The 27,019-nt window shown below is 37.1% G+C and overlaps 1 protein-coding gene across 8 annotated transcripts in view; it reads left to right on the forward strand.

Moving 5' to 3' along the window:
- The window catches only part of NRG1 (neuregulin 1), a 441,354-nt gene that overhangs the window by 328,911 nt on the left and 85,424 nt on the right, over positions 1-27,019 (forward strand). The window contains exon 1 of one of the 8 annotated variants that reach the window (XM_072405265.1): positions 10,697-11,165. The exons of the other annotated variants lie outside the window; for them this stretch is intronic. Coding sequence (XP_072261366.1) covers positions 11,069-11,165 — 97 coding nt within the window. The 5' untranslated portion in view covers positions 10,697-11,068. Of the gene's footprint in view, positions 1-10,696; positions 11,166-27,019 lie in introns of those variants that run through there. 8 annotated transcript variants of the gene reach the window in all.

Consider the following 27,019-nt stretch of genomic DNA (forward strand, 5'->3'; position numbering starts at 1 on the left):
CTCTGACTGTTAGTTTCAGGAGATTTGGTGATGTCATATATGTGTGGCTAACTCTTCTATTTTCTGGAGACTCTGACATGAGAAGGCAAAACCCATCTCCTTCACTAGGATGGACCTCTACAAAGAGACAAGGGCCCTGATTTATTAAAGCTCTCCAAGGCTGGAGGCTGGAGAAAATACATAGGACTATTTTCTAAACTCAGTAAGGCCTAAGGACAGGATTGTCAACCACAGGACCAAAGCAAATTAAAATCTAAATACCTTTTCTAAGCACTTTCCATCATTGTAGTCAATCCTTTCTCAATTGCTGTACTGGATTAACCTGCATATCTAGAGGTTATTTGTTTTCCAGGCAATTATTCCTTTTACTGCCCATATTCTAGTGAACCATGGACATAAAAAAGAGCGTTACCAAAATGTATGATGTTAGTTCATCGGTGAGTTCATGGACATTTTACATTTGTGTGAAATGAGTTTGGCGTATTACAGTTTACGGTAATGCTTTATTTAAATTGTTGACATTGTTCTATCATTACTTCTGCATATACTTAACACCATCATGGTGTACAATTGAATCCAACAGGAAATCGAGAAATTATCCAGATATTTGTGATTACTGATTCATTGCCATTAACATACTCTGTTTTATAAATTCTTTTCAGCTATTTTTCCTATTTTGGCTGTTTTCTTTTAAAATAGCTTATCTGTTTCTTTACAATTGCTCAACTGAGATTCCAAAATACTGTAATGCTTTATACAAACATTTAGCAGGCTGATTGGATAATCATGATAAAGGACTGCATAGTTTTGATGGTTTAATAACTTTAATTCTCTCTTAAACATTTATGATCAGACACATTTACTAATTTATTCTTTTTCGTAAAAATGATGATAGATATCAGAGAAATACTATTGCCAACATTGGAAGTGAAATCAAGGTCGTCCCTGAAAACCAAGGACACAATTTGACATGGCTTTGGGATACAAAATAGAAAAAAATTCACATTTGCAGCTGTTGTTTTATATCTGTATATCAAGAGGGCTAATGAGAACATTGTGGGGTACCTGAGTGTGTCTCTGCACCTGTTGAATTAGTGAGAAAATGACTAGTGATACAATAAACAACTGCTTTATTAGGCAAACAAGTTAGAACAATATTTAAAAGTTTTACATGCCACTTTTTAAAGCTGAACACCAGCAATACCAACTTTTTGCCTACTGGTAGTGAGTTTTCTCTTGTGCTGAAACAGATTGTGAGTTTTTCTTATGCACCTGTTTACTAGGGCACCAGATCAGAGCATTACTAGTCCCATTAACTGCAAGAGCTACCTCATTTCCATGCTGATGGACTATAGTGTCATTAGCCCTCTCCTTCACATACTGTGTTTTTCATGGCCCCCCACTTTAATCTATTAGTTGCCTGTAATGGAGGTTTTTCCATTACCTTCTTATGTGGGCATAGGCTTGGGTCTATCTAGAAAATGCCAATTTCTCTACCCTTAATGACATTTTTGGGAGGATCCAAGCACATAATTTAGGGTAGAGGATGGGGCATTTCTGGAACACGAAATCTGTGGGCTGTTGATTTTTTGTATTTCAATTCTTTTTTTTTTATTCAAAAATTCAATTTTTTATTGGTACTTTTTATTAGCTTTCATTACAAGCTAGGACACAAGAGGGGATGAACCTGCCCACTTAAGTTTGAAATTTAGGAGGTGAAGGAACTTAGTATTGTTATTATTAATAAAAACAAAGTCCATAGTCATGTCACTAGCTGTCCCTCAAAGACACAGTCTAATATCAATTCTGGGTGAAGCCAATTAACCTCACTGCGTGTTTTTGGAGTGGGAGAAAACTGGATTACCCATGCAAACATGGGGAGAACCTGCAAACTCCATGCAAATAGTGTCCTGGCTGAGATTCAAACCTGGGACCTAGTACTGCAAAGGCCAGACTCCTAACCACTGAGCCACCATGCTGCCCAGTATATTGGGGAAATTGAACTGCAATTGATTAGTGATAGTTTAGAAAGAGAGGAAGCTGGATAGCCAAGTTTGAAGATGGGATTGGTCGACTTGTTTAGGGGGTAAAAGTAGGAGCAGTTCGAAAAGGACCAGAAAAGTTCCAGAAAATATGTGTGTATGTGGGAAAGGGGGGGGGGGGGGGGCGGCGTCGAACTGTGCATGGAAAGTGGTTATGAGTAAGGAAGTCATCGGTAGGTCATTGGAGGATCAGATAGGGTGGTTAGGGGTACATTTACATATCAGATAAAAAGTAGATTTGGTTTAGAGGTAGGTATTTGATTTAGAGGTAACTTTGCAGAGAAAAACATCAGATAAGGAATAGTGAGAATGAGGTAAATCTAGCTGCAGTAATAATAACTTGTCAGACTGAGAATTTAATTAGTGGAATGCGCAAAAGGAGAATGGTTCATAAATTTATTGGTGAAAGGAATGCACACAAACCAGTACTAAACACCCAGTTATATGCATGCAAAACATTACATATTTCAATTTCATCCTTTCTTGTTATTATGAAGTATAGTACCTAAAGTATCAGTAGTATAGAACCAATTTGAATGTACCAGAGATTTGTTACATTCCAGTGGTCATTTACTGGTTTTATGGTATGCACCAGTGGCTGAAGAAGAGAATACAGTTCATTCATTACAGAAAGAAGATTTTGATAATTTAGGGTTTTAAAGACGTGACCTGCAATCAATGATGTGCTTTTAATTATCCAGATATGAACAGGATGTACAAAATTCTAGTACAGTATATTTGGCTTGTAATTAGAGGACAAGTCTGTTGAAGATGAAAGGAGAATAGACTAATAGTGTAAAAGGGCTCTGAGGAAAATGCCAGGTCAGCCTGCACATTGCTACTCCAAACAGCAGACATCCACAAGCACATGCTTGATTGGATACTTTAATCAGGAAGAATAGGATACCTTGAACCTACAATACATAATAAAATACAAATTTTGTAAATATCTGCAAATTTATTAACCATATTTTTACATAATAAAATTTTCTCAAATTCTTTTTTTGATATACAAATTATTTTCTAGGCAATTCTAAAATTCATAATAATTAGTTGTTGGTGTATGACTGCAAGGAGAGGAAAGGACAGAATTATGCCATACTCAACCACCACTGCATACAAGACCTTGTTAGAGAGATGCTAAGGAAGGGAAAAACACCACTCAGTACTTTCACACCTAATACTGGTTTCACACCTAAGGGACTGTTTCTTTGAAATTGCAGAGGGATGTTAAAAGGTGAGTTTAGATATGAACAGAGCTGTTTATTTAACATAATGTTTCACAATATATAATAAAGGAAGCCTGTTGAAATACAGTGACTGTCCTCTTTTTGAAAGTTCTGCTTGTCATTCAGAACTATTGATCTGTACCTTGATAGCCAAAGATCTAGAATTTTTAGAAAGAGAATTCCTATAAAGGGGTTTCAGCAAGTAAAACTCAGCCCTTTTCCATTTTCAGGTCTTAAAAATATTAGGTATTACAGTGGTTGGATTTATACTGTTAACACATGTTTAAACTTTTTTAAACCAGCAAGATTGCCAATAGTGTGGAACAGTGCACCAAAATATGTATTATAGGTGATTAATAGATTATTAATAGATTAGGTATTATTACTTGGAGCAACCCCCTCTAAAAACTGTTTAGAGTCATATTTATTGTAACAAGTGCTTTATGGGTGTGCTTTAGACTGGTATATCTATAGGTATAGATCAGGTATTTTCTCCATTTGTTTCCCATTTGGGTAATTTTCCTATAATCTCTAGTCATTTGAACACAGGCGTAAAAAATAGTAAATCTATTCAAATTAAGGGACATCTTCTCTTAAACAGTTGTCAAGTGACATGGTTCCTTTTAGAAACCCTACTGTCTAAAACTTATATAGTGACAACACAAAATTTTGGATTAGCTGGAAAATTTTACTGGAAATTACTCTAGCCAAGAGCATCATCTGGCCTTTGGCTTTGGAAATGATTGCCTCTCCTCTGTATATGTTTTGCAACAGTTCTTCACATAAAAAGAGATTTAGTTTATTAGAAAAACCAACCTCATTAAACAGAAATTTAACAGCACACATTCCAGAAATGGCTATGGTATAGTGTGATATACTGGGTAGAGAGTGTATCACACTGACATTTTCTGGTCTGACATTTTTCATTATTGTAATGCGGTTGTCATTCATGTCTACATGGTGCTCCAACAATATGTCCTGAAACCATTGAAAAGGTCTACTGAAAAAAATACAGTCTAAAGATCGTGCTGAAGTAAGCAATGTTTTGCTAGATTTTCGACAATCAAGAATGACACACCACAGTAATGTTAATACAACAGCCACACTGCTCCAGATGGCAAAGGTTTGACACCTTGTCTGCTTTTTATTGATGTTTTTGTCCTTGCAAAAGCAAGTCCAATGAAATAACAAAACTACTGATGCAGTGGGACTGCATTGCAAAGGTTAAATGCTCATTTTTGCAATAAAAGCAATTTTATATATCTCTTCCCTGCAGTCAGCACTCTATTCTTCCATTCAATCCACTGGGTTCCCTTCAGCTTCACTGTCTTCAAGTGTCATCTTGCATGGTTCGCTAAATGAACGTAAGCAATGATAATGTAAGCTGTCCTTGGCTAACCCCTTGTGGGATTGGCTCTGCATGACATAATGACAGAAGCCTGGGCTGACTAGTGGTGTTGGTGCTGACTTTGAAAATAAAAGCATTACATTTCAACACTGAGGGCCTTGTCATGTCACTAACTATCCTTTAAAGCAGTGGTTCCCAAACTTTATTAATCTGGGGGCCACTGATGACATAGAGATAAAACTCGGCGGCACAATGCAAACAAACAATAAAGTGTATGTATAAAATGTATGTTAAAAATTGAAAAGTTTTGTTTTAAAATAAATTAAATAGAAATGTTTCTAGTTATTGTAGTGTATATGCACCAAATAAAAGGAATGACAAACCAAGAATTTCAGCACTCACAATTTGATGCTCATTTTATTAATGCAACATTTTATTAATAAAAAATACAAAACTAAAGCTATCATACAGTGCTGGCTAGTCATATATTGCTCCCCGTTCTCAGTTTTGGGGGCCACTAACTTTCTTTATACCCCAAAATCTCTACAATGGATACTTCCAGAGAAATGCAATTCATGTGAGAGATAACCAAGGTGTACATGTTCTTACTACTGCATCTTCAGGGCCCTACATTTCCCTGTTTCTTAGAAATTAGGGTTCACAGAAGGTAAGTGGCCTGATTTGTGTGACAGGATGGCATGGTATGATAGGTAAAGTTTTTCTTATCTTGTGGTAGAGCATCGGCAATACAAATTTAGGAAAAGAGAAAAGTGAAATTTAGGGTTCACAGAAGGCAAGTGGCCGGCTATGTGTGACAGGATGGCATGGTATGACAGAAATAGTTTTCCGTATTTTGTGATGGGACCATAGTAATGAAATTTTAGGGGGTTATCCACAGATAGTCTGTACAGGAGCACTTGCAGTTACATTTCCCTTTTCCTACAGAGAAATTGGGGTTCGTAGAGAGTAAGGGGATAGCTATGTCTGACAGGTAGTTGGTTTGATGGATATAACATTTTAATGGGGAAAGGGGCGCAAAATGGGTTTCCTACTGGCTCCCACATTTCCAGTTGCCAACATCCCTCTTTTCCAGAGATGGAGTTTCAGTGAAGGTAAGTGGCCAGCTATGTGTAACAGGCAGCTCGTCAGCCACTCAGTCCCTCGCACTGCAGCGTCTGCAGACTTGACTCCAGGTGGTAGTGAGCGGTACTGAGCGTTCCCCCCTAGGTAGGAATAGCATGAGGAAGGGGTAACAGCACCACAACCTCACTGCCAGTCTGAACACAGTCTTGAAGCATGTATATTTATCTACATTGCCATAGAAGTGGCCCCTAGGGGTCCCCAACATGTAATCTCAATTTGGGGACCCTGGTCTTGAAATAGCTCTCCTTGGTCTGAAAATATCCCTTATTGTTGTTAGGAATTTAGGCTTTTGACCCCGTATCTGGCAACTTTTTATGTTAAGGGGGCTGAAATTTATTCAAGTTTTTATGACAATCGGTATAGGAGATTTGAAGGTTTATACATGGGTATAATGACAGCAGCATGGACACAGACACAGCTCTTGTGCTGCTGCTGCTGTATGTGGGTTGGGATTATCTCACAATACAAGGGGGTGGGGAGTAGCCCAGCTGTTTGGAGAGGTCTATAGTACCCTGGTAGCATGATCTCATGAAGAAACATAGGAGAGGTGCACACCCCGTCCTCCCCAAGACAACAAGCAGAAAGGGAATCAGGAGAGGGCCGGATGTGGCCTGCGGGTCGTTTGTTGGGCAACCTTTTTTATAGGATAGTGACATAGGATGCATCCCACTAAAGGATGCATATTTTGGGGATGTGGGAGAAAACCAAGGTAACTCGCAGAAACACAGTGAGAACATACAAACTCTATGCAGAAAATGTCCAAACTTGACAAGCTAACTGTGTGCCAAAACGTGACAAGTAAACTAGCCCCTTTTAATCAGTCGTGTATAACTCTTTTCCTTTTCCCCTTTCCCATTATTTAGGTTTGTTACTTTTTGCAATGTCATTTTTCCATTTGCAAACTACATTCCATGCTTTGCACCCAAAATATCATTTAGTGCTATTTAAAACTGGAGAAATAATAGAATAAAATGTATATTATTTTCAGTAAACCTGCCTAAGAAAACATCCATCAAAAATAAAAAAACTGTTTTGTTTTTTTTTTCTATAGAATACATAGTAAAGAAATATTTTTTGCAGTTTATCCCCATTGAGTTTTTATGTTATCAACATGTTTGTAACAGCTTACTCTGGCCACAGTTTGATTTCTTTCTACATCCCAAAAACATACTGGTAAGTTAGTTGGTTTCCATATGAAGCTGATTATATAAGTACATATAACTATGTTAGAGATATATAATCTCCTGTGAGAGACAGTAATATGTTTTTAGAAGATGTTAGCACCACATATTGTATGTATAATAAATAAAATAGGGAGTGGAAGTTGTAAAATACAATCACTGGACATTTGTTTGTGGAGCGGCACCTTTGCCAGGATTTTGTTAATATCTATTGGGGTAGTTTAACCTCACATCTTATCCCAGTCGCAGGATGTCCCAAGGTAAGGAAATATATGGATATATTTCTAAAGAAGACAAAGATGGAAGAAAAAAAAAAGATTTGGCTGAAGTTGAGCTTTAACCCTTCTGTGACTAGAACAGTGTTGTCTATGATTTGGAGTTGTCCATTTATGCAAAGTATCAGGTGAAGGTGAATACATTTGTTAACTTATCCTCAGCAGCATTTTTCATGCGGTGGAAAGTTGATTCCGGGTAGGAAGGGGTTAAGAATTAACAATGTACATGTACTGTGTTGTCTTAAAATAATAAGGATCGTGCGATGGTTTTTGGTTATTGTTGAAGCACATTGTACAACGGTTTACTTTACTAAGAAACAACAGAGAAAATACAGCATACATCTTGGGAATAAGACATCATATTTAATTTGCCTGACAAGTGAATTCTCATTTTAACCAAACAGCAGTAGAATCAACATGACATTCAGACACTGATATTATAAAGTAACCAGAAAAGGATAATAAAAAGCATTTACCAATCTCTGTCACTTCAGCTGTAATTGTACATCGTTTTTAAAGTAAAAATCCAGGCAAACAGCTAAAAACATTGTTGTCTGGTCCAAAAAAAAAACATGTTATGATCTGGGGTTGTTTTGGTTTAACAGGTCCAGTTTGAGAAATAATATGTGTCCAGACTAGGTCATCTGACTACCAGAATATACCAAATGACCAGGTTTTTCTATCATTTGATTTTTTCTTCCCTGATGGCATGGGAATATTTTAAGATGACAATGCCAGGATTCATCGGGGTCAAATTATGAAAGAGTGGTCCCGGGATGAGGCAACATTTTCACACATGGATTGGCCACCATGGAGTCCAGACCTTAACCCCTTTCCAGACTTAACCTGATGGTCAGGCTCTTCTTTAATCAATACACGATCCTGATAAAAACATGAATGCAACTCTTGATGGAAATGAATAAATATATATAATTGTGGATTCCTTGTGACACACATTGCGCTTACTGAATAGAGGTGACTGTGCTATTACTGTCCAGTGCGAATGATGGATCAGATAGGTAATATGTCCCGCTGAATTTCGAAACCTAAAGTTAGAACTAAGGAAAAGGTGAGTGCAAATTGTGTAAAAGTGTACTTGTCCTCTAAAATAATATAACCAGTGAGAGCAAAATGCAAGGCTGATATGTGAATTCCTTTAAAGCAGCTCTTCACAACCAGCATTTCTGTATTAAGTGAAAATGTAAAGGGCTTGATACCCAGTTCTTGTTTCTGGAAAGATTACCCTGTCTAGTCAAATGTAACAATGTGAAGATCATCTGAAAAGTAACAAAATATAAATGTGTGTGTGTGTGTCTCTGTGTGTTCACCACATATAAATGTATATTAACCATCAAAATACATTTAAAATATTTGTTCCAATAGTGTTTAAACTAAATCATACCAAAAGTGGACACCACACAAGATTTATTTTTTCATTTTAAGTGCTTGAATGCTAAACAATGTGTAAGGGTAACTCTTTTTTTACCATTCAGAGGGATCACAATACTCCCCATAACAATGCCCCGTATCTCTTTAGAAGCATGGTGCCATCATTGTTCTTGTCCTATCCAGGGTCAGTCTATTTCCTGTACTGAGATTGATGACACAATCATTTGAAAATAAAATGTCATGATTTTTTATCTTTTGTGACGTCATGAATGTGGGTCTGTTATGATGTGTCATGAATTTATCATTATTGTGACATGTCAGGATTTTCTATTTGTTATTCCAGATTTGTGAAGTAGCGGAAGGATCCACTTTAAAAATTAAGCTGAATTAGGAAAAAGTCAGGAGCTGCCATAGCTGACTGACCTCTAAGACTATAATTTCCAATTTAACCCAATGACAACAAAGTTCACCTTTCAGCATAACATATTTAAGCAAAGGGCTTACCCTTACCACACCCATGATCACATTGAACCATGAAGACTTCACACATTGAAAATGATCACCTAAACCCGTGTTTCTTTTTCTACACACAGGTGATTACAAACAAGCAGTCTGTTTTAAAGTTGGATATAAAGTTTGGAAATTAAAATGCAACTAAATATTGGCAAGTAAAACCTTCATAGGAATATTATTACCTCCTTTGGGTTAATAAATCTTCATCTTTCAAGATATAAATAGACGGTCATCTTGCCAGCCCAGTACTACCTCCCGCAGGGTGACAAGTCTTTATTATTCACAAAGAATTTACTAGACTAATCATCCCATAACACATATCCGCAGGAACCAGGAGGATCCCAGAGGTTTTTTGGATCTGATGGAAAAAACTTGGGGGGCACTTTGGGGTCCTTGCCATTACTTCTAAGTCCTTAGATGCTTGTTGTGCATTAGGAGATTGTGTGTTATATCATACATTACCATAATAAGCTATGTTCAGACTAGCAATGAGGTCGCAGTGCTTATACAGCTTCTTCATGCCAGTGAACCACTGCCTATGGTGGAGACTCTACATGTAGCATCTTCCTGCGGCAGTCCCATAGAGAATGAATGAGGATGGCATTGAGTGGTACAGTATTGCGCACTGCTGCCAGCTGTCAAATGTTCAAATGCTGCTATTTAGGAATCGGTACTGCGGTATGATTGACCAAACAACTGGCAAGGCCAGGAGCCGCACAGTATTGCTTGATCCTAAGTCAGGTCTGAACCTGGAAATGGACCTTTTTTCCCATGCATTGCACTGCAACACACTATCATACCTTGCACAAAAATGCTGCTTTGTTGCCTTCCAAACAATCAATAGCACAACGCAGCAACTCGTTACCAGCATTACCACAACGCATAAATCTAAATGAACCATAAGGCTGCATTCTCAAAGTGCTGTCCCCCGGTGAAATCAATGAAAACACATTAGGGAACATTTTCATGAGTTTTCATTGCATAGCACTTAAATGTGTCATGGGACATGAATGTACATTGTGAAGCGCACTGACACGTTAGGATGCGTTTCCGTTTTTAATGTGAATCCAGCCTAAATGAATCATTATTATTTAAAATTTAATAAACCTGTATGTGAAAACCCCTTGCATGGAAAAAAGCCATGTACACACTGTCACTGGAAATGATCGGTGGTGATAATAGGAATGAATGGGACAGCATTGTTTGTTCTATGGAGGGAGGATGACCTCCATTCCATGTAATATTGGACGACCACTGTACACATGCTAGATTTTTGCCCGAGACAAACGTTCAACGAGCGCCTGTGTGATATAAACGCACAGTAAGCGCCGCGCCCTGCGTTCTCCTATAATCTATATAGCAATGCTTATTGATTTATATCAATCTATATAGCCATGCTTGTTGATTTCCAGCTGAGTGCTCTGCTGCTGAGAGCTCAGGACATATCAGCAGTCTTGTCAGTGCATGTATCAGTGCTGAGCTGTGAACACAGGAAATCTGCTAGGTGTCCCCAGCCATGGATTTGCATTGCCCCACCTTGGAGGCGTGAACTGATATGTAGGTGGGTGGTGAGTACAAAACTCCTAGAAACTCACAAGGAATGGGAGAGAGAAAGTTTTCTCCAGTGTGAGATCTTACAAACGTGGGACCAGTCAAAGGGAATTACCAATCAGCTACAGGAGGAGCAAAGCAGGATTTCATTTTTTATACCTAGATCTGCATTTTTATTAGCTGATCTCCCAGGAAAAAGATTTTTATATATATATATATTTTTTTTATCATTTTTTTTTTTTTTGAATGATCAGGATACAAAGTTTGTAAGCAGGACAATGACATTGTGAAGGGTCAGTCTGTACACAGCGATCCTCAAAGCAGCAGAACAAGGCAAGCAACAACGCTGGATTGGATACTTCTATCGGTTCAATCAAGAAACCTTAAATCGCTCGCGATGTCTGAGAAAAAAAAGGAGACAAAGGGGAAAAAAGGAAAAGGCAAAAAGGAGAGAAATAACAAAAAGCCAGCATCTCAGCCTGGGGTGCTTCCAAGTGAGTTGATCTTGTGTTGTATTTATTTTGCATTTATCAGCAGTGACAAGGCTGCACGTGCAAGCAGTGTGGGTTTTCTTCCCCAGCCGTAGATCGGTCCAGTTGTCATACTATGGGATGATTGGGTTCAGGATTGTGACAGTTCCATGCCTTACATGCAGGCTTTGCTCATCGGCTTCATCTGCTTTCCTAAGCTGCCCTCTAGTGGCCAGATAGCAGTATAGGCGGCGGGGATTCCCTGCTAGCAGCCTGGATTGCAGTGAACAGTAATAGTTATCTTGCTGCTGACGTCACCAGCTCTTACCTGCTGTCATTTATACTAGGCATACCTTCCAAGAGTGATATTCCAGTGATTAAAGAGAAATTGTGATAAAACATGAAAAAGTGCTTACATTCAAAAAACTTTTCTGATTGCTGAACTTTTTTATGATACTGGAAAAATGTGAAATATCTGTCACACACTCAGTCCACCTCTGTGATCTCATCTGCTAGGAATATTGACTTTATAGGACATGATAAAGGTGTAGGGGGAAGGAATTAGCGGAACGCAGCAGGGAAGCGGGTATTCAAAGCATGCCAATGACTCTTTGGATGACATGAGAGCAAGGGTCGTGTTATGGGCAGGACAGGTAGAAGGAAGGCAATACCACAGACTTTACCAAGTGGCTCCTAGCAGCTGGCACCTTATCAGCCACCTGATCCTGAACCACTCACTACCACCCCATTTATTCTCTATAGATGCCACAGGCCAGACACTACATGTCCATGGACATAAGGAAGTTGGTAATCACACCTTAACCTTACCAGCAGTTTGAAAGCTCTAATTTCTTTGTATTTTTCATCTCCTTTTGAAAATGCTAGTTTTCTGTCTGTCCCAGGTTTACAGACCCAAAACGTGGTTATGTGTAAAGACAGAACTTAGTAGCTGCAGATCTGCCCGACGTTGATAAATCGGTGACTGTTGAATTAGAAGTACAGTCAGAAAACTAACATTTTTGGAAGATGGGTAGGCTGCATAATTCTTTTAAGCATTGAAGAATCAGTAACTAACCTAACTTTCCTTTCTGTTGCATATGGTAAGACAGATCTGCCTATTTAATTAGGGAAATGCTCTAATAGATCTGTTTCCTGATACATCAGAACATCTGGTATCTCTGAGATCAATGAGCATTGTGTGAGAAAAATCCAGACTGAAGTGGAATGGCTTACTATGTGGCTTTGTGGAATGTACAGAGAACTTTAGCCATGTCTGTAGTTCTCTTTCATGCCGTGCACATCCTAAATTCTATGCCTTGTCTGCCTTACACCACTGCATTATGTGATGTAAGTTAATTTTATTTCGGTTGTGTCAAACATTGTGAATGAGAATCACGTATGCTATGACCACCCTGTGACTTTCTTACACAAGGGGCCATATCTACTCTGCCTTAGTGTCTTCCATCCTCCGGGTAATGTGAGCCAGAAGGGGCAGCACATCTCTGTGTTAAAATGTCAGATCTGTCTTGATTAACAAGTCATTTCTGGCCAAGAACAACTTGTAGAATTAGTGATTGAAAGATGAGATGGCTGTGCAAAAAATGCTTCCTTTGTTCCTTTATATGTGCAGAAAGTCCCAATAGATCTACCTTTCTTGTCTCTTTAGGGACAACATATTCAGTATTGATGCCAATTAATATCACTAATGTTATTTTGTCAGGGAAGTGACAGCTGACCTAGATATAGTGATGTATAGACAATGTATTTACATTGTGCTGGCATATGCGATAGTCAGTGCAAAATCAATGCTGTATTATGTAATATGGAATGGTATAGCCAGAAATTTTCTCTTACAGTCCTATTTGCCAGGTTAGCGTTACAAATGAACATTCCTTTTTGCTTTTACTGCTTTAAAGCACTGATTTATTATTGCATTTCTATGTGTAGTCAAGTGTTTATGTCATCCATATAGTTTGTCAGGGAATGTTTAATCACATATCAGAATAATATGGCATATGTTGGTGTTCTCACTAAAATGAGTGAAATACTTTGCATTTCATTGTAAAAACCTGGATGTGAAAAAAGATTAGAACACCTGGTTTGTGTTTAATGTTAGGTGCAATGACCTTTCTTGTTGAAGGTGGTTTCTGTACTTTGTGCAATGTGAGAGACACCAGACTTTCAAAATTCTTGGTTCCTAATGATTGATGGATTTACAAGTTTCAAAAAAACTTTATCCCTTAAAGGGAGAGCTTTGCAGAGACAGAGGCAACCCATTGTAATCCTCTTTTCTTCCTACTCTGCAACTGTGCTTACAGGAACAGACCCTTGCCCTTTTGCTGCCATTAGCCATTTCTAGGTTATGGTTTGATGCTTGCATAATGTTTTTGCTTTAGTTATTTCCTTATATTTAGGCAAATATTTTGGCTGTAAGAGGAAACTTCAAATAAATCCATGTTATAATTATTTATGTGATGATTTCTGGATAATATGTTATGTTAGACAAGTTTGTGCCAGGTTGCTGTACATGACGTGTTTAGATGTGTAGTACCTGCCAAGCTGTAGAGTGCCCATGGGTATATGATTCTTTAGTTTTACTGATTCTTGTGTCACAGTCTGAAATTCCTGGAATATTCCTGATTGTGGTGACGCTTTTTAAGATAATTGTTTTTACTGACGCACCCTGGCTACAAAGAAGAAAATGAGTTGAATCACCTACAGCAGCTTCTGTATGCCTGGTGGACCGATAAAAAGATATTTGCATGTTGTTTTAGATATTGTAGTGCGGTGTTGTAACACATAGAAACCAATCATAAGCTAACAGTTCACTACATAAAGATTTTATTGCCATGAATTACTGGACAAGGTTTATGGTCTATTTTTAAACTGTTGTAAATAAAAAGTCAAACACTGCAGGACATACTTGATATATATATATATATATATATATATATATATATATATACTGATGTACACACTGGGCATGGATTATTAAAGCTCTCCAAGATTGGAGAGGATAGACTATCATGGGAGAGCCTATGTGATCCAACAAACCTGCAATGGATCTGGTCCAGGATTAAAAACAATTGCCAACTAATAGCAAATTATTCATATAAATCCATTCCAGAATTGCTGGATCAGCTAGAATCTCCCATGATAGTCTATCTTCTCCAGTTTTGGAGAGCTTTGATAAATCAGGCCAATTGACTTGATATTCTTAAGAACAAAAAGTTAAGGTATCGTCTACAGCTTGCTGCCATAATCCTCCTCCAAAGAACCCTAAAATTCCTATGCAAGTTTTGAATTTGCTTGCGGCTTAGGAAGCTGCCCCATATAATAAGAAATCAAGCGCCCAGCATTGGATTGTGAGAATAGAGAAGCTTTTTCTATGTGCCCTGTAAATTGAAGTACAAAAAGATAGGTGGTGGGAAATCAAAGTTTGCATGTTTTCCCCATGCTTGCATGGGTTTTCTCCGGGTTTCCTCCCAAGTTCCAAAAAACATGCAGTTGGGTTAATTGGCTTCCCCCCAAAATTGACCTTAGATTGTATTACAGACATATGACTATGGGAGGGAAATTAGATTGTGAGCCTGTTTGGAGGACAGTTAGTGGCATAACTATGAACTTTTTAAAGCACTGCGTAATATTTTGGTGATTTATAAATTCCGTGTAATAATAATAAGTCAGAGTGGATTCTGTATGGTACTTCCTAAACAATTATCTTAATGCAGGAAGCTAGAAATGTTCATGAAAGTAGATTTTGTATTAAAATGCAGGGTCCACCTATAATGTCTCGGTCTAATACTTCCCCTTATAAAAACCCCTGGTATTTCATTGTTCAAAAGTGTACCTATAAAAAAAGTTTTGTTTTGCACGTCTACCTAATTTTTAAAGGCATTAGGATGTCTGGGAATCCACAAGGGCCACTTTACGTTGCTATTATTTAACTTTTTTTTTTACCAAGTTAGACTACATTGCCTCAACTAGCTTGCAAAGTAAAAATAATATAATGGTACAATTAGGAAATAATGGTAACATTTCAATAAATCCATGTGAAAAGTGTCTTAATGGCCCCTAGGATAAACACAATTCCATCCACATATTGTAAAATCCAGACAGGAAAATGAAGCTATCCCTAGACATATTACAGATCTATGAAGCTGACATTCTGGGTGCTTATGCAATCTGTAACTGAAACCTGCATGTAACAGTTTGTTAACCTTAAACACTTTTTAGTATAGGACATGACCCATAATAGTGCTTTTTGTGCTGCAATCTTTACTTTTCCTTCTCCATTAAAAACATTACTTCCTTGAGGGAAACGTCTGTACTTTTTCAATGGCTTATCAGAATTATCTCAGTTTTCAAGATCTTGTCAGCTCTGAATTCAGGACAAAACATGAGTTGTAGCCTCCAGGGCTGGCATTCCACTGGACAATGACCTGTTTGCTGAACACAAGGGACACAGATACAGAATCCATTCTAATTGCATTTTTGGTGTTTTTATCTAACTGGTGGAAAGATTTGTTTCTAGTAATTTAAAGCTTGGCATGGTATGGCTTATCTTCTTTTTGGAACCCACAGTTTTATTGTGTAATCATAAAGCCCTAATCAGTCCTAACAAATCCAAGGCCCCAAGACATAGTTACTGAAATATGGGCCATCGGCCAACAAAAAAAGACTTCTTAAAGAGCTCAGCATTAGGAAACGGAATATTCAGAATTTATGATGTTGACCCTCATTTTAATATTCTAATAAATTGTGATCAATAGCAAAATAGCAAATTTTCACCTATGTTGGTAAATGAGGTGAATCATAAAGACAATTCAATATGGTAGGAATACCCATCAATATGAAGATGTGGTACTTTTCTTCTCTCAGTATGTCAAAGCAAAACTCCCATTTTCCTGGATTTTTCATTTATTTCAGCATTTACGACGACAATTAAAACTAATTTTGATAAATGAAAATTTACTTTGAAAAAGAACATGTTCTTTTCTTTAGCAAATTCAACCTACCAAAACTAGAAGGACATTTAAATCCATTGTAAATTTTTGAATGCCTCCCTCTCATACTCTTTTGTTTGTGTCATTATAAATATTTAGCACAAGGGTCCCAGGTCTGAATCTCAAACAGGACACTATCTGCATAGAATTTGTATGGTCTTCTCCTGTTTGTGTGGGTTTCCTCCCACATCTCAGAAACATACTGGTAGGTTAATTTGCTTCCTTCCAAAAAAGTGAACATTAGACCAGGCAGGTTCAGACCTGCACAGGATCAAACGAATCTTCATGGCTACCGGCGCTGGCACCTTGCTCTGTCACTTGCACTACAGCACCAGTTGGGACAGCAATGAGCGCTACCAAACTACTCACTGATGCCCCATTCATTCTCTATTAGGCTGTGGCGGTAGAAGCTATGAAGAAAATGGTAACCATACGGCAACCTCACTGCCACTCTGAACATAGCCCATGAGTATGGTAGGAACGAAACTTCCTATAGACAAATAGAAATATGACTATGGATAAGTTGGCGCTTTATAGTTACATGATAAAAAGCAATAGTTTCTAATGCCATGCAACATCATACTGGCAAATAACTAGCTTTGTTCAGGTGTATAGCATTTCTTGGAGTCTTGGATTTTCCTCATAGCTGAACAAACAGCTTGTTCTTATCACCTAACTCTGTAGAAGTTATCTGTTTCACATGGTCAGGAAGGAATGAGGCCCCCACATCACAGCTACTTGCTTGTTTGTTTTCTTTGTGTTTCTTGCCTGCTGAGAAGTTTCAACAAATGCAAAACCTAATGAACATTTTCAATGTTGCTGTATACATTTCTAAAGAAATCTAACTCTCAAGTTTATGAGTTATTAAATAATTCTTTTGAGTTTATCTCATTGTGTATTGTGCTTTAAAGTATTACTGAGAATGCGCAGCAAATCAAAAAGTCTCAAGTATCAAGAAAATGGCTTACTCGGTATTATGTACAAATTCTTTGTGTAAGTGATTTACTCTCATGATGCCATTGAAATGCCCAATGGGCTCTCTTCCTAGAGTCTTTTGACTGGTTGAAAACAAACATTTTGGGTTAGTCCTGACTCCTCCCGCCCTCCGAGTGTGCTGCCATTGCTGTCTTCTCTTTTTGAAAATGTTGTCTTGGGTTAGTAAGTGACTGATCTAGGACAAGTTAGGCTTCTCTCTTTATCTGTTCCCATAACTATTAATGCCCAACCAAAACAGGCTACTAGCATCTTCCTGACAGCAAAATACGTGGACACAGTGGAGAACACTTGGTATGTTTTTTGATTTCAAAAGCTTTTGCAAGAAAGATACATTCTACCTGCTAAGAACTAAAGTGAAGTGAGTCAAAATGAGTCAAATATTGGGACATTCTGTATTATCGTAGAATCATTTCACTGAGGTCTGTATTGGAATCAATCATACTCAAGTCCTCTGTCATTTTGGATTATAGAACAACAGAAGAGGGTGTCCCTATAGGTAATCATTTGAAACTTCTCTATCATATAGAAAACTAAGAGGCGATGTCACATATATTCAGTTAAACCTGGCATGCTGTTGGAAGGTTCTGATTTGTGTCACAAAGTCGCAATGATACAAATCACCACAATGTCTTGTGATGTCGCAGAGATGCAACTTGAAGTCATTAAACTAGTGCAGTGTTTAGTGAGTCTCATTACTCCAGAGGAAGAATCGCTAGATGGCACAGCAGAAGATTTATTAGTAAAGCTTTGTACATTGCGCTTGCATGTGTTAAAGCTTTTTTTGCACGTTTAGAAGTGTGCATAAAATTTCCATCCTCTTTGCAAATAATAAATGTATGAATTCATTAAATAAATGATTTTAACAACCAGGAAAGAAGCCCAGAAGTTTGTAAAAAGAAAATGAATGATTTATTCATACAATGCTGCCAATTGATTCATATTTTCTCATCAATATGGCCCTTAAGAATCCAGCGTTTAGCTTTTAGAGATGTTATTGTGTTTAGTTGTTGGCAATCAAAGAAGCAAACTATGTTACTCAATTTAAAGGTTGCATCAAATAGTAGTGTATTATTGCTCCTGACATAAAATATATGCTACAAATGGGCCTTGATGTGTACCAAAAATAAAATGATTTCTAGCTGAGCATTTAACTTTCAAACATATGGTGTACTGTTTAGAACTTGTTGGCCCTGATCTTCTTGGTAGTTTCACTGTGATGTGCATTGGACACAAAGGGAAATATCCACCCCCCTTATTACGGTCATAAAACATAAAAATAGCAGAGAGGTTTAAAGGAAACATCTAACAGGTTTCAAAGTAAAATTGCTGCTGTCTAATTAAGAAAAATCCTTTCAAGCATTTAACTGCTAACGCCTGCCGATAAAAGTATTGGTAATAGGCTTTTTAATGCGTATTTACAAAGGGAAAAAAAGAAGCATTAAGTATCACATCTCCGATTTACCTAACATAAAACTTCCTTTACCCGTATGGTGTGCAATTGAGCATAGAAAGCCGACTGATTTTAGTTTTCAGTGGTATAGTGAGAATAATGATATATGATTACTGACCATTTAATATAGGTTACTGGACTTTGCTTATAGTTCATTGACTTATTTAAAATATAGTTTGTGTAATGTAAACCTGTCATAGAGGAAGTACTGAGGCTATCATCGCTGATCTGCTTCTGAAATGTCAGTTGCCTTAATGTTATGTTGACCCATTGCTTCAATACTTTCCAAGTCACTGACCCAGAACAAGTATGCAGTTTAGGAATGTCGGAGAATATCAGAAGTCTTTATCTGCATGCTTGTTCTAAGTCAGTAACTTAGTATGGGAGTTTGAGGGCCAGTATGGCAGCCAAAAGAGAGGTCAGGGAAGACAGCCTTCATATTTCTTTTATAATGGGTTGCTTTTAAAGACACACTATCACTAGACCATCCATTTCAACCAAAATGGACTTAACATAATAATAATGCAGGTTATGTACCTGTAAATGCCTCCCTTGTGTTGACATCTGAGACTACTGGGGACTGCCAAATTAGATGCCATATCAGAAGCCACTGAACTGTCAATTATATAGTACTGGTATTCACTTTTTTCTTAGGTGCACGGGAGAACACATATAGAGGTAAGGGGAGGAGAGGAGCAGCTAGGTCAGCACAGAGAGCTGTGGAAAGGACCCCGCAGTCCCACCCAATACAGACTGCCTTCAGAAAACTACAGTTGGGGTATATACATGACCAGTCACATTGATAATTTGTACTCTATATCTGTACTCTAGATATCTGTACTCTAAGTGATTGCTGACATTTTTATGTTCTAATTTTTGGGGCTTTATGAGGTCTTCTTGCTTGCGAGTTAACTACAAATGGATCTAATAACTTTTTCTGACCATTGCCATCTGGTGGATATGTTTCATACATTTTTCAAATTCTGAAATATTATATATCAAACAAATTTAAATTTAAGGTTTTTGTAGGTCTATAAATGTATAGGAAACAGATACATAGATGGTAACGAAAGGAAACACTTCTTTTGCTTTGTTCTTCAGGGCTTGTTAAAGAATGAAATGTTAGCAGAAGCACTTTGGTGATTTGGTTGCTGGGTTCTATAGCGTAAGACAAATCCCTGGAGAGGAACACTATTTCCCACTTACAAATGATGTGGAACAAATCGGTTTTATCTTGCTTGTCCCAGCTCCATAACTTTTGTATCTTCATTCCATAAGGTACTTAAGGAGGCTGCAAGTACAGGTGGTGGAAAAACTGAGAGCTAGTATTACAAATTGCTGGAAAGCGACAGCAGGCTCTCCACATGACATCATGAAGCTACTATGCTAAATAAATTTTTCACAAAAAAAAGTTGATTGATATTTTTGGCTTCCCTCCTAGGACACCAGCAGAGTAATTCTTGGCTTTACTTTACAATTCTATGGTGCATATTGTGTTATGATCATGGCATACAGTGAAGAGTGACCATACTGTCACTTTTTCCAGATTTCCATACTGCTTCCAATTTTGATTGTTGGACCGCTTGCCACTTTGACAAGCATGATTCATTTCTCCAAACGTTGTTGTGTTCATTCTAAAAGAATACAAAGCGACAATTTATTTAATAATATAGTGCCAAGAACAATGATGCTCTGTGGCCATGAGAACCGAAAAGAATTTAGCAGCTTGACTAGACCAATAGAGGAAAGGATAATCTGTGGTTGCTGGATATATGTTAAGGATTTCATTGTTAGACTGTCAAGCATAACCATATTTATGTTTTCAAATATAAAGATTCTTGCAATTTCAATTTCCCTTTCCTAGCAAAATGTATTTTTGATTGGTTACCATGATCATGTGCACATCATTACATTTTGCAGTGTAGTAAATCATGCCCAAACATATCGTGGATGGCCTCTTAAGTGTTGAATTGTTTGTGAACTTTTATTCACAGTAAATTTAAAAAAAAGCCTATTTACAACTTTTGTAAATAACTATGACATTTTTATTGGTAATATTAGGTCTACCATATTTGTTGCTATTAAGAATTCCATATCATTTGTAGCCCATATCGGGTTGATAGCATAGCTTTATTAGTAGAACATTGAAGGGTCTTTTTATGGAGCTCTTTGACTTATTTTCCTTAAAGCTTACGATAAGGTTTTGTAAATAATCCTGGCAGATATTTGCTATTGCTTAGAATTGGTACAGTATTTACGCACCAGAATTTAAGTCATGCCAGAACTAGCCACAGAGCAATAAACAAGTTGCAGTATACTCAGCTGCCATAAACCCCTCTGGCCATATGATTATATTTGTTGTTAAGGATCCTTTACAAGAAAGGGCACCTGCAATGAAGATTGTATTGTACTATTTAGTGGCTAATTTTACAATGTTCAATGATATCAGATTTATGGGAACTACTTTGTAACCAAAGATAAGCCCCATTTATTGCTTTTATTTTTTAGCATGTTTGTTTTTACATGCTGTGGTTTTATATTTACCATCCATTGTGTAACCCATAATTTTTGATCTGTGGAGGATAATAGAGATTGAAGACTTACACAATAAAGACCTTTGAAATATCCCTGGCTAGTGACACGAGACTGTCACAAGGTATTGCACTGTCATTATTGACTGCAGGTGCTTAAACTGAACTAAACTTCTAAAAAATAATTTACAAAAGATAGTCCAGAGGGACTGGAAATGTAAAGAAATGTTACCAAGGTTTTGTTTTCTTAGTATTCCAAAAGGAACACGACTGAATACAGCTTTAACAGTGCTGATACTTTATCATGTTCCGTTATGGTACAGAAAAACAAACCATGTGTCAGTATTACGTGTGAGCTATTCAAGCTGTTTCAAGTATACATTTGGGTCATACGACACTTCCCTTATCCCTCATATTTTTTATTACCATCTAGGAGTTACACACTTAGTGATGTTTAATGGGTAAGAGAAAGCTTACATCTCTGAAGAGCCCATATAATGAGATGCATTCATAGCTTACTATTCTGTATAGAACCAAAATAGCTTTATCTTGGTCTCAAAGGTTTAGTTATTTCAACAAATACACAGCACATGTGTGATCTTCACCCCTTGTGGGTTGCTCTCTGGTCATTGAAGTGACGGTCTGGCAGCAGATTATATGTAAGTGTTATATTCCTTGACATCACTTACAAGTGTAGATTCAACTTATGTCAAATTTAGCACAAAGTTCAGCTAAGTCTTGCTAACCAGACTTTCCTGTGACTTATCATTTTCTTTAATACAGATCTTTCTCTACTTTTTATAGCTTACTTATATAAATATTGAAATAGCTGGAAAACATTTCAAACAATAGAAAAAAGCCTAAAAAGTGTCAGAAGCTGTAAGGTTTTGTGGGATTTTACCATTTTGCTATAGCCTACCCCAAAGAAAGTATTTTTATGACATATGGAACTAATTAGCACACCCAAACATTGGGCAGGGTTATATAATGAAGTAGTGAAATACAATAAAATAACATAACAGGCAAAAACTTAAAAATAATGTGGAATGACTGCAGGGGTCACATGGCTTAAATGTAGGGCTTTATTTAAAACTGAACTGCAAGCTAACAACTTGATACAGATTCAAAAACATATATTGGAGCTGTGTTACTTGTCAAAGCATATATTTTTTTTGTCAGTCCAAGCCTGAGATTCATACAACCTGATCTAGCAGAACAATTAAGTAAAACTTACAAAACTTCTACCCACCCTTAACTGTTGACTGTCGAGTAGAAGCCTATTGAGCTCATCTTTTCACCTCTGCTTTCACCTCCTGGCAGCATGCTTCTAGCACTTCATCACTAGGGATGTGTTGTACTATACCCCCAACTCTATGCTGTTCTGTACGGGGACTGCACAAGGCTTTTAAAAATCTCTTTTTGAACATATAGTATCAATATACCTTTAGGAGAGACTTTAAAAGCTAGCAGGTGAGTTAGTTGACTGGTTTACTTCCAAAAACTAAGTTGTTGGTTTTGGGAGAATTGACCTCTAAATAAATCAGATAATGCGCAGCTTAGAAATGTTGGAGCTGTCTAATTGAAATTATAGTGTGACATCTAATTATTAGCATTTTTAGAGCATCTAGAGAGGAACTCTGTATTCCAGCCCACACAGACAGCATGGACCCATGCCATCCTTGGAAGCTTATTCACAGATTTTACCTCACAGTACAAAAGTGAATTTTAATATTCAGCTGGGAATATTCAAACTCATCACATTCCTGCAATCATAAAAAGAAACCCTGTATAGTGTGATGTGGTGGAACATGTTTATTTTACTAGTTTCTGCTCTGCAACACGAATCAGATTTTGCAGAATGTGACAGCATGCCTTTTAGTGGGAACTCCTATAATTTTCTAGACTAGAAATCAGTTTTGTACATAGATCCACACCATAGAGAGCGTTAAAATACGTGTTAATTAGGCTTTAAGACTGAACAGTAAGTCTTCATAAAGTCCCATAGCTGTTAATGGGAACTTCAATGAATAAAAAAAACTTGTATATATATATAGTAAAAAAGCATAAAAGGTAAAAAAAAAGTAATGGATGTATGATTGAAGAGTGCTTGTCAAATTGATCCCAAATCCTGTATGCGAACCACTGTTATCAACACATCACAATGAATAATGAAAGATGATATCGTTTTGTACAAGCTTTAGCCTTTGAGTTGTGTGATGGTTTTTTTTTTGACTCCATTCAACATCCCCTGTACCCATGTAAAACATCTCCATGTAATTTTCTTTCTTATCTCCCCCCCAATGTCTAAAGGTGGCTAGAACAATGAAACACTACAAATCCAATGCTCTCAAAAACAGTTCATCCTGAGGCTACCCAAGTCACTAGCTTACAAGTTGCTCAAACCATGATAATGTGTAAAGCTATCTGTGATCAGAGATTACATTGCATTGTTTCTAGGTTGCTGGTGATGAAGTAAATCCAGTTTCCCATCACTAGTGGTGTGTTTTCCCATCACTAGTGTTTTCTGTGCTTCTTTAGGCAGGGGGGACAGCAAAGGACCACATATTTGGACGTAGTGTTGGTGGTTGTTAATTAACTTTCAGCGCAGTGGATTAGACCCAGTTTGCAGATGATATAGCGATCTATCCCAAAGGTGTTTATTTGGGTTGAGATCAGGGCTTTGTGCAGGCTACTCAAGCTACTCTACACCAGACTCATTAGGCCATGTCTCTTTGGACCATGCTTAGTGCACACACATAATGAAACTGAAAAAGTTCTTCCAAACTGTGGAAGTGCAAGATTGTCCAAATGTAATTTTATGCTTTAGCATTAATAATACTCTTCACTGGAAACATAAGAACCCAAATAATTTGGTTGTATTTTCACATGTTTTGATTAAATAATATATAATAAATTTGAACTGAAGTAATTTCAGTTACAGAATAATAATTCTATATAAAATTTAGGTATTGTGTTTGTAGACATCTGCACACCCATGTTGCCTTGTGATGCAAGCATACTATAACACATTTTTGTTGGCTATGTGCTTTAGAAAATCAGACTATCTCAGGACTCATAGATATTATGTCACACTATTTTCTGTTTTTTTTTTTTTTTAATTTGGCCCCAGAAGTTTCGTACCTTCACATGGAATTGATGATGCAGGAAAGTTTCTGGGAGTTCCCAGAACTTTTTCATTTCACAGCTAGCACATGCAGCTGCTCACTTCAGACAGCTGTTGATCTTTATGCACTGATATGTGGGAGAGAAGCTATTTTTTAGCACCTTAAGTATATTGAAATGTACCATGATTAATTTCAGCATAACAAGTTTGAAAACACACTGATTAGTGTTATTTCAAAGTGTTAAATCCTTGGGCACTGAAGGAAAATGAATGCGGTAAAAGTGCTTTGTGGCCTTTGTTAATATTTATATTTGGTTTTAGGTTAATGGGTAAGGGATTCTTTTTCAAACCAATAGGTTGTTATGTATGACAGTTCAACGAGCAATGGTTATATGCACTGATCTGACTTCAGTAGTGTGAGATCTGTTTTGCAGATATTTTTCACTGCTCTGTCCTTTGCACTGCAAGTACTAGCATGCAGTTGCATGGTGCGTGTTTTCCTTTTAAATAGCTTATTTTATTGTTGTTTTAGTTTTTGTCATACTACTTGGGTGAATGAAAGGAGGGAAAGACATGTATAAAGGGCTTCAGGCAATTTTCCATATCTTTTTTTTTTCATTTATTTCCTATAGGCTGTTGCCTCTGGGACACTTTCTATCACGTCTATGTAACAATCATCTTTGATCAGAGTTTCTGTTGTATAAACTTCAAGAGATTTATTACAGTAATTTATCTAAAGATAAGTGTGATTTCACATTTTGGGAGATTTTTTTTTTTTTTGATCAGCTCCATTGAAGATGACACACCTGCATTCATAACACGTCTAAACTATGACACAAATATGACAAGAAGAACTTACGATCCAAAAGGTAGGGAGTAGTGTACAATAGGAAAATGTAAATGTGGAATCATTTTTAGTTATAGATAGTTAAATGAGAAAGAAAATTGTGTATAAAGAAGGTGGGTTTTAATAGGTTGCCTTTGGTGAAGGTAGGAACAAAGGGATGGTATTTCAGACAAGGTAAGTAGTCCTAGAAAGGTCTCTGAAAGCATTTTACGGGAAGAGGTATGTCATTAGCAGGACATCATAGGAACGGAGAGGGTGGTTAGTGATGCATTTGTACATAAAATGTGAACAGGAACCATGCTTGAACTTCATTTTGAAATGAATTGAAAGCCAGTGTAGGGGCCGCAGATATTAAGTAGAAAGAGTAGATAAGTCTAGTTGCAGTATGCATGAGAGATTGAAGAGACAAGAGTCTAGATGGTATTTTGGAGATGTTGCTGTAGGAGATGTTGATGATCCGTCAGTTACTGTTTGGTAAAACCTTTGGGGGAAAAAAAAATCTTACAAAGTCCGGCATGGCATTAAAAAACAGACACGTTCTAATCCCCCCCCTCTATCCAAAACATATTTTTAACGTTTTGGGTTAATGTACATTTTAGATTTTATTAAGGGAATGTTAGTAGGCTCTTTGCCAGGATCTCTAAACCTAACAATACCAATGCCAGTGTTCTACAGACTGTATGCCAATATGGCTGAACCTTTCTTGACCTTGGGGAACGGTCTGCCTGTTTCTGGTTGTTTAGAAACTGTAATAACATGTCATTGGCACAACACCTGTAGCAACAACTTCAAATGACATGCATACAAGTTCTGTGTCAGCTTCATTTATCAGATATATCAGACACTTGCAGAACTACATATACCGTGTGTGTGCTAAGGGAGGTCCAGTTATGGTCACAACTGTGTCAATATATTTACATTCCATACAGAATATGTTAAGTACTGCCAGGCACTAACCTTTTAAATGTCAATTTACACATGCCACAGTCAATTTACTCACATAGTTTACCAAGAAATGTGCAGCATTATTTCTCGGTTCAAATTTTAGTTTTTTAGCATTAGTAATATTGAACTTGCCATATTCTGTTAACCCATACGAGTTCAGAATGAAAATATATTATACTTAACCTGAGTATGTCATCACAAAAGTGTAGAGAGAGCCTCCAGATATTTTGGATGTGCTAGGAAAGAATCATTGAAGCTGTCATATAAACATCAGTGGTATAATAGGGCTCTGGGATGCTTCAGAGCTATTTTGTTACAGATTAGGCCAGAAAGCAGTGCTTTGCTCAGTTGTCTCATTTAACAGTTTAAACATTCTCACAGGACAAGAGAGCAGGAGCATGATAATCTCACCAGTGTTTTGTTTCTCCTTTGTATGATTAGAGGGGGTAGGTTGGTGACCAATCTATATTAATATACTGCTGCAAAGAGAGCGGATGTCACTGACCTGCAGTTTTGTCCAGCAGAACTGAAACCAGAAACAAATCCTTTGGAAGGAAACAATTTCTACATATATCTTAATAGTTACCTGTTTGTCTGGAGCTCTGTTTAAAAGTGACCCTGTGACCATAATGTTCCTAACATTTTAATGTTTTAACATGCAAGCTGTAGGAAATGAGTTTGCCTCTTTTTTAACAAATGTGCATTTTATACAAGTGTTATTAGGGTCACCTTAAGCTAGCCTAACATACTTTTAAACTTGACTTTTGAGTCAGACTTTTGGAGTTTCCGAATAAATGACCTGGAACAAGCTGTACCCTATCGAGAACATTGGTTATCTTACAACAGGCCTCAATATGCTTAGAAACTATTTTGTTCTTGTATTGTTTTCAAATAAAGATTTTTTTTTCTATAGTGTTCATTGTGTGCATTTCAAGACCGCTAAACTTATCAGTCTGCAAACTCCTTAGAGATTTGTCTA

Source organism: Pyxicephalus adspersus, chromosome 3 (genome assembly GCF_032062135.1).
Source record: "Pyxicephalus adspersus chromosome 3, UCB_Pads_2.0, whole genome shotgun sequence".
Classification (NCBI taxonomy): domain Eukaryota; kingdom Metazoa; phylum Chordata; class Amphibia; order Anura; family Pyxicephalidae; genus Pyxicephalus; species Pyxicephalus adspersus.